We start from the raw sequence: 8,793 nt of genomic DNA, 5'->3' as shown, positions 1-8,793 counted from the left end.
ATTTAGGTCTAACCTGCTATAAAGGCAGCGCCAACATGCTTTTAATCTGCCCAAGGCATGTTCTATAGTCTTTCTGCACCTGCTCAGCCTATTATTGAAGTACTCCTTGCTGATATCCAGGTTTCCCAAGTAAGACTTCATGAGCCATGGGAGTAAGGGGTACACTGGGTCTCTCAGGATCACTGTGGGCATTTCAACATCCCCTATTGGAGTGCTTCCCAAACTATGGGAAAGCCCCTGGTGGGGTGGGCCAGTTTGTTTACCTGCCAGTCTGCAGGTTCAGGGAAAGCCCCTGGTGGGGCAGGCCAATTTGTTTACCTGCTGTGTCCGCAGGTTAGGCCGATCATGGCTCCTATTGGCCATGGTTCTCCGCTCCAGGCCAATGGGGGCTGTGGGAAGCAGCATGGGCTGGCCGCCCTTCCCACAGCCCCCATTGGCCTGGAGCGGCAAACTGCGGCCACTGGGAGCCACGATCGGCCGAACCGGCAGATGCGGCAAGTAAACGAACCGGCCCGGCCTGCCAGGGGCTTTCGCTGAACAAGCGGTGCCCTGAGTTTGGGAACCAGGGCACTAGGGGATGTTGAAATGCCCATCCTGATCCTGAGAGACCTAAGGGAATCTTCTGGCCGCCGTGCTCGACAGACTGGCCCAGGCCAAGCCCGAGGCGCCAGCTGCGGCCCGCACGCGCGGGGCAGGAGCCTCTGCCAGGGGAACCCCCCCCCTGCACCCCGCCACGCCCTGCAGCCCCCCCTGCCCCCGCAGCACCCTCCACGCCCCACAGCCTGGCCCCGCAGCCCCCCCGCCACGCCCCGCAGCCCCCCTGCCCCTGCAGCACCCTCCATGCCCCACAGCCCCGCCCCACAGCCCCCCGCCACGCCCCGCAGCACCCCTGCCCCTGCCACGCCCCACAGCCCCCCTACTCCCTGCAGCACCATGCCCCGCAGCCCCCCCCGCAACACCCCACCATGCCCTTCAGCCCCCCTGCTCCCCGCCACGCCCCGCAGCCCCCCCGCAACCCCCTCCACGCCCCACAGCCACGCCCCGCAGCCCCCCTACTCCCTGCAGCACCATGCCCCGCAGCCCCCCCGCAGCCCCCTCCATGCCCCACAGCCACGCCCCGCAGCCCCCCTACTCCCTGCAGCACCATGCCCCGCAGCCCCCCCCCGCAACACCCCACCATGCCCTGCAGCCCCCCTGCTCCCCGCAGCCCCCCCGCAGCCCCCTCCATGCCCCACAGCCACGCCCCGCAGCCCCCCTACTCCCTGCAGCACCATGCCCCGCAGCCCCCCCCGCAACACCCCACCATGCCCTGCAGCCCCCCTGCTCCCCGCAGCCCCCCCGCAGCCCCCTCCATGCCCCACAGCCACGCCCCGCAGCCCCCCTACTCCCTGCAGCACCATGCCCCGCAGCCCCCCCCGCAACACCCCACCATGCCCTTCAGCCCCCCTGCTCCCCGCAGCCGCCCCACAGCCGCGCCCCGCAGCGCCCCCCGCAGCCCCCCTGCTCCCCGCCACGCCCCGCAGCCCCCTCCACGCAACACCCCACCATGCCCTGCAGCCCCCCTGCTCCCCGCAGCCCCCCCGCAGCCCCCTCCACGCCCCGCAGCCCCCCTACTCCCTGCAGCACCATGCCCCGCAGCCCCCCCCGCAACACCCCACCATGCCCTGCAGCCCCCCTGCTCCCCGCCACGCCCCGCAGCCGCGCCCCGCAGCGCCCCCCGCAGCCCCCCTGCTCCACGCCACGCCCCGCAGCCCCCCTGCCCCCCGCAGCCGGCCCTGACGCCGAGGGCGCCCCTGGGCGGGCGGGCCGGGCATCGGCTCGTGGCCCGGCTGCTCCCGCCCCGCTTGCGGCGGGGGCGCGGCGCGGGGCAGGTCCCCGCCCCTTGGCGGACCGGCGGGTTCCCGGCTGTTCCTGCGGCCGCAGCCGGTCCACGGAGCCCCGCCCCTTCCCCGCGGGCTCTCACCGGACCCGGCCAGGAACCCCCCCACCCCCCCGGAGCCGGCACTGCGCACGCGCTGTCAGCGACCCCCCCCCCGCCCCGAGGAAGGGCGGACGCGCAGGGCCCCACCCCGTCTCCCCCTAGCGGCCGGCCCAGGCCGCTGCAGCCCCCCGCTGACGTCACCGCCCGCAGCCCGGCAACCGGCCAATGAACCGGCCGAGTGATCTCCGATTGCGCCAATGGGCGGGAGCGAGCGGCTGCGTGGGCCAATGGGTCTCGAGGGGGCGGGGCCGCGGCTCGCTACGGTGGCTGCGCTGGCGGGGCTGAGGAGGCTCGGTTCTCTCGCCCGGCCGCCATGACCGCGCACAGCTTCGCGCTCCCGCTGATCCTCTTCTCCGCCTTCTGGGGCCTCGTGGGCGTCGCCGCGCCCTGGTTCGTGCCCAAGGGGCCCAACCGCGGGTAAGAGCCCGGGGCTGCCGCCGCCGCCCCTCCCCCGTCCGGTCCGGTCCGGTCCGGTCCGCCCCGCCGCCTCCGCTAACTGGCCTCTCTCTCCGCAGGGTCACCATCACCATGCTGGTCACCGGCGCCGTGTGCTGCTACCTCTTGTGAGTGCGGGGGGCGGGCCGGGCTGGCGGCGGCGCGGGAGGGCGCGGGGGGCTGGCGGCGGGGGGGGGGTGCGGCGCGGGGGGGGGCGCGGGGGGCGGGCCGGGCTGGCGGCGGCGGGGGGGGGGGCGCGGGGGGCTGGCGGCGGGGGCGGGGGGCTGGCGGCGGCGCGGGGGGGCGCGGGGGGCTGGCGGCGGGGGCGGGGGGCTGGCGGCGGCGCGGGGGTGCGGCGCGGGGGGGGGCGCGGGGGGCGGGCCGGGCTGGCGGCGGCGGGCGCGGGGGGCTGGCGGCGGGCGCGGGGGGCTGGCGGCGGGGGGGGGCGCGGCGCGGGGGCGGGGGGCTGGCGGCGGCGCGGGGGGGGCTGGGGGCGCTGGCGGGTGTGTCGGCCCCTCGCCGGGCTCAGGGCGGCCCCGCTGGCGGGCGGGACCCCCGGGCCCTGCGCTGTGGGATCCGTCGAGTTGTGGGAGCAGAGGGACGTTCGCCTGACCCGCCCTCCCCCAGAAAAGCCCTAACATCCCCCCGGTCCGGGGCCGCCAGGCGGGGCGTGAGGAGACGGAGACTCCGCCGCTTCGCTGGGGACGCTCGGACCTGCTCTTCCGCTGTGAACGGGCCTGTCCGCCCCCACCCGCTCTGCGGCTCTCAGCCGGGTAGATGAGCCTCTTGGTACCTGGTGTCTTCTGCTGGCGAAGATTCCTGACGCTGCAGTCAGCTGGCCTCTCCTTCCTGGCTGCAGTCAGCTGGCCTCTCCTTCCTGGCTTCCCTAAACTGAGCAGGCTGAAGTAGCCTCTGGCTCACAGCTTAACTTTGCTTTATGTTAGCAGAGTCTTGACCATTACTTTAGTTCAGGCGTTAGGCCTCATACCGGGCCTCTGATCTAAGGGTTTGTGTTTCAAAAGGGCCTCATCTTACTACAGTTAAGACACATGACAATCTTCTTAGCAAACTAGCAGGTTCGTCGTGGGGTGCTCGTGCTCCAACTTTGCGGACATCAGCTCTTGCCACCTCCTATTCAGCGGTGGAGTACTACACACCAGTCTGGTGGCTACGCAGTTACATGCCGCCATGCGTATCGTCTCCAGCACCCTGCATCCGACTCTATTCCCATGGCTTCCAGTTCTGAGCAAAATTGCTCTTCCTCATATCAGATGAAAGGTTGCCACTGGCAAGTTACTGGAGAAAGTACGCGCCAATTCAAGCCTGCCGCTGCACAATGACCTTTTTAAACCACCAGCTGCACGTTTGCTGTCACGTCGCCCATTATGGTCTTATCTGCCAGGCCAGGATGTTAGGACAGAAACACTCTGCGAGAGGAATAGGTGAATGTCATAATCCCCAACCAGTCTCTCGTCGCTGACCACACAATTTGTCTGCCTGGTTTTGACCTGCCCCGTCGTCAATGGTCCCTGTTGAACAGGTTCCAGACCAGGCAAGGTCTCTGTGCAGCCAACCAGTATCGCTGGGGCATTCGTGACAGCCCTTTGTGCAGCCGCAGAGCAACACAGACAATGACACAGGTCGAAGAATGCCTGCCAATTTTGTTCAGCAGTGGCCTAGAACGGGGTAGCCAAGCTGAGCCTGAGAAGGAGCCAGAATTTACCAATGTACATTGCCAAAGAGCCACAGTAATATGTCAGCAGCCCCTCGTCAGCTCTCCCCAATGCTTCCCACGCACCGGCAGCCCCTCCAATCAGTGCCTCCGCCTCCCTCCCTGCACCTTCTGATCAGATGTTTTGTGGCATGCAGGAGGCTCTGGGGGGGAGGAGCGAGGGCAAGGCAGGCTCAGGGGAGGGAGCGGGAAGGGGTGGAGTGGGGGCAGGGCCTGTGTCAGAGCCAGGGGTTGAGCAGTGAGCGCCCCGTGGCCCATTGGAAAGTTGGCGCCTGTAGCTCCAGCCCCAGAGTTGGTGCCTAGACAAGGAGCCGCATATTAATTTCTGAAGAGCCGCATGGGGCTCCGGAGCCACAGGTTGGCCACCTCTGGCCTAGAAGAACTACATCATGCCACTGAAGATGCCTTCGCTTGACTAGACGATTATGCACATGCTCAATAAGTAACAGATTATCCATTGCACCTGGGTTCACATAGGTTTTACTTTTAAGATAACACTGATATGGGTTGGGAAGGGCCATGTCAGCTCATTTTAAGACAGATTGTCTTCTTTAAAATCATCTGCAGTCACCCCTATCACCAGAGACCTTCTTTTTAGTAACATGCCCGTATCTCATCAGTTATTCTTTGAACCGGAAGTCCTCCCAACTTCTTTCTTTCTGCCCTTATAACTCTTGCTTTCTTTTACTTGCTAGTCAGGGCCTTTCTTACAACACATTTCTTTAACCAAACTTAAGCTCACTTTAATTCTCTAGTTTTGTATTTATTCTACATGATGGCCTGCACACCTTGTACCTAGAGGTGTGACCTTGCATTTGGCTGCATTAACATGCAGGTTGTTTGGGCCCAGTTTATCAAGTGATTCGGATCCCTCTAGTTGACTGTCCTGTCCTTATCATTATTTACCATTCTGCCAATCTTAGTGTCTTCTGCAGGTTTTCAGCAGTGCTTTTATATTTACTTCCATGCTTTTGATTAAGAACATTGAATGGTGTCCGGCCTAGAACCGGTCCCTCAGAAACCCGCTAGAAACGCCTCCATTTGAAGATGATTCCCCATTGACAACTGCCTGTTCAGACTTCTCAGTCAGTTTTTAATCCATTTAATGTGTACTCTACAGATATTGTATAGTGCCAGTTTTTTAATCAGAATGTCATGTGGTACTAAGTCAAAGTATATTACAACTATGTGTTTACATTTATCAATCAAACTTGTAATCTCATCAAAGAATGAAGTTGGGTTTATTTGACAAACCTGTTTTCCATAAAACCATGTTGACTGGCATTAACTTTAATTCTTCATTGATTTGAGGTGGTATCAGCTTTTCCATTAGCTTGCCTGTGACTGATGTCAAGGTAACCAGCCTGTAATTTCCTAGGTAATCCCACTTGCCCTTTTAGCACATTAGCGCTCTTCTGGAATTTCCCTGATATTGCAAAACTTACTAAAATGAACATCAGTGGGGCAGAAAAACAGAAATATTGATTGAACACTTCTGTCTTTTACCATCTCAAGTAATGGGCCTGGATCATTGTTAGGATTTCTTTTATTGCTAATGTACCTTCTTCATGCCAGCTATGGATTTTTTTCTTGCGCAGTCTTCAGCTTCCCTTATGCGTTTTCTACACTTCATAACTAATTTATATCAATTGCTGTTTTCCCCATTTCCCCCTCTCTCCCAGTGTGTTTATATAAATTTCTAATGTCTGCCTGCAGTTTCCCACTGAACCAGGATAAGCTTTTAGCCAAAGTTGTCCACTTTATTGGTTATGGAATTGTGGGTTTTTTGGACATCTAAGCTCTTCATAAAGAAACTCTTAATTTTTATTCACATTTTTCTGTCTAAAATTTTCCTCAGATTTGGGAAATTAGCCCTTTTGAAGCTGTCAGACAGACACAGATAAAAATTACCAGTTGGGACTGTCCTCTGTCCATAATGACTATAATCAAATCATGATCACTAGTCTCCTAGGTGACCACCAACTTCCAGTCCAATGATTGATTGATCTTTATCCATCCTACTGAGGTTCAAAGTAGTTACTTCATGTTGGGAGCAATACATCTTCTGTGTTAGTTTCTAAAACATACAATTTTCTAAGATTTTCTTATGCTAGAGGGCTCACACAGCCAGATTTCCCCCAGGGAAGTCCCCTGTACAACAACAGTTTTTCCCCCACACCTTACACACAGGTGCCTAAAGAGTAACTTCTCCTGTTCTCTGGTTTGATTCCATGTTCTGTAACAGACCCCACCAGTACCCCATCCTGGGCTTTGTTAGTTAGCACATGGATACCTTCAAGAACCTGTGCTTCTGAGTTATGAATAACAGTGTCTTTGAGGTAGAGTGCCACTTCCCCCACACTCCTGTTTTAGCCGCTCTGTCTTTTATAAGAGGTTGTAACCAGTGACTTTAACCTTCCAGTCATGTGAATTGACCCACAGGGTCTCAGTAATACCAGCTATAGCAAGGCCTGGTCCACACTTAAGATTTAGATTGGCGTAGCTGTGGTGTTCAGGGGTGTGAAAAATTCACACCCTCGAGTACCATAACTATGCCAACTAACCCCCAGAGTAGACATGGCTAGGTTGCTGGAAGAATGCTTCGGTCAGCCTAGCTACCGCTGTGTGGGGAGGTGGAGTTCCTACAGTGGTGGGTAATCCCCTTCTTGTCACTGTGGGAAGCATCTGCACTATGGCATTACAGCACTGTAGCTAAGCCTGTAATTTCCAATTCCTCTCGCTTCTTACTCAGATGCCTAGCACACTTCTTCACTCTTTGTCACCTCCAGATTCAAACCCTGAGTTTGAACCACACGTGCCCCCTTAGTACTTTCCCTTTGGGGTGTTCTGTAGTACCTGACAGCTCCTGCTGGTCTCCACGGGGGAAGAGTCATTCACTGTCTGTTCTTTGCAGCTGGCTCATAGCCATCTTGGCTCAGGCAAACCCCCTGTTTGGGCCCCAGCTGAAGAATGAGACCATCTGGTATGTGCGCTTCCTGTGGGAGTGACCTGTTGCCAGTTCAGAAGGTACCAGGAAGGACATGAGATCAGCACCCATATATCATGGTGAATGGAGCCTCCTGTGGGACAAACCACCTGGACTTGGGGAGTGGGGGGGTTGTGGTATAGAGCCCTCCCTTGACCTGCTGCCCTGACATGGTTTGGGATGGGGGCAGGAGTTACTTTACCAAAATGAAGTCTTGCAAGCTGGGGTGCTTTACTCTGCAGCTGCCCGGGCAGTTTCTGGTTGGGTTTGGTTTCTGTCAGTGGCTCCTTGGGAAGGTGATTTGCGGCTGCCTGTTAGTGCTCTGTTCTGGAGCCAAACAGAGGATCCCTGGATTCAGCCAGGAGAGGGTCTTTCTCCCCTGTAAGTGGGTCTCCCTCTCCCTGGGGTGGCTCTTTAGGTCCCCTTTGTGGGAAAGAGTTTGGCACTAAACATCTGCCCCCCCCTCTCTCTCTCTCAGCTCCTTCTGAAATCCAGATGTTGCCCCATCCTCTGCACCCTCCAGTGCTGTCCTGCCAGACCCTGCCAGAGTTGGTTCCCAGGTCGGACCAGCTGCAGCGCCACACCTGAGCCACTGCATCGAGGAACCAAAAAGCAAAGGGCCACCTGTGCAGCCCTGTCTGAGGCATGATCCCCACCCCAAGATGGGCCCTGAGAAGTAGGGTTTCCCCTAGCAGAGCTGGGCCTAAGCTCCCTTTTCTGAGCCAGGCACTGCAGAGGAAAGTCCCACCTCCTTAGTGTGGGAGGGATTCTGAAATGGTGGCTGGTTGAGCTCTGGTTCCCAGGGAATTGGCTGGTGCTGAAGACCACCCGTACCCCTTCCCTTAAAGGACAGATACAAGGACCCCTGGGAGCAGCACCACTTGCCTCTGTTTAGCCCTTAAAGGAGGGAGTGGAGACCTGAGTTTATCCTCATGATTCCTGTTGCATGAAAACCTGTTCCCAAACCAGCCATAGAATCTTAGGCCTCTTCTGGTCCTGGCAGCCTCTATCCTCTGGGCCTGCGCATGTGAGAACCAGAACCCGAGGCATCCTCTGAATACTGAGCCCCCTCGGGGTGAGGTACCTGGACCAGCATCCCTGCTTTCAAGATAGGTTCTGATTGGTGGCCATTGTTGACTATTTCTGGGAGGGCGAGTCCTGAGGAATAGGATACTGACATGGGGAGGGAGTGCTCTGCTAGAAGTCATGGTGAGTGGGTAGGTCAGGGTGGGACTTTCCTGTGTCAGTCTGGAGGGAGAGGACTCCTCTTTCCCTCCCCCTGAGCCTCTCAGAGATCCTGGTCCTGGAGCTGGTACCACAGACACCAGGCTCTTCTCTGTTCAAAGGGTTGCCACGCCCACCCCCTCTTGCGTGTTCTGGTTGTGGGGCAGGTGCTGATAATCTGGGCAGTGTCCCGGCCTACCCCTCCCTTTCCCATAGTTATTGGTTAACTACAGTGTATTTATTTGTCTTGTTTGGTATGTAAATTTGTGTTGTGAAAATAAATGTTTTTCTAGTAAGTGTCTCTGGCAGCAGCAACTCTGGTCTCTCTTGCCACTGACAAAAGGTCTAGGAAAAGCCCTAGGTGCAGCATCTCTTCCTTCCCCTGCCCCCAAGCTGGCCTTGCTGCAGGGGAGAAGAAATGTGGGCCTTGCCTGG

The 8,793-nt window shown here is 58.6% G+C and overlaps 1 protein-coding gene across 1 annotated transcript; it reads left to right on the top strand.

Moving 5' to 3' along the window:
* The first annotated feature begins 2,225 nt into the window (after positions 1-2,225).
* ATP6V0E2 (ATPase H+ transporting V0 subunit e2) lies at positions 2,226-8,659 on the top strand. The gene is made up of 4 exons (XM_073354675.1): positions 2,226-2,398; positions 2,497-2,544; positions 7,063-7,214; positions 7,613-8,659. Exons 1-3 carry the CDS (start codon positions 2,295-2,297, stop codon positions 7,154-7,156), a joined length of 246 nt encoding a protein of 81 aa, XP_073210776.1. The 5' UTR covers positions 2,226-2,294; the 3' UTR covers positions 7,157-7,214; positions 7,613-8,659.
* The last annotated feature ends 134 nt before the right edge of the window (positions 8,660-8,793 follow it).

This window comes from Lepidochelys kempii, chromosome 7, assembly GCF_965140265.1.
Source record: "Lepidochelys kempii isolate rLepKem1 chromosome 7, rLepKem1.hap2, whole genome shotgun sequence".
Classification (NCBI taxonomy): Eukaryota; Metazoa; Chordata; order Testudines; family Cheloniidae; genus Lepidochelys; species Lepidochelys kempii.
Note: the sequence above shows the minus strand (reverse complement) of the source record. Positions and strands in the feature narration are given on the sequence as shown.

Bases quoted from the DNA above. Each gene is read 5' to 3' on its own strand.
- ATP6V0E2 (XM_073354675.1), top strand. From the start codon at position 2,295: ATGACCGCGCACAGCTTCGCGCTCCCGCTGATCCTCTTCTCCGCCTTC. The intron at 2,399-2,496 runs GTAAGAGCCCGG...CTCTCTCCGCAG, and splicing joins CCCAAGGGGCCCAACCGCGG to GGTCACCATCACCATGCTGG. The intron at 2,545-7,062 runs GTGAGTGCGGGG...TGTTCTTTGCAG, and splicing joins GCCGTGTGCTGCTACCTCTT to CTGGCTCATAGCCATCTTGG.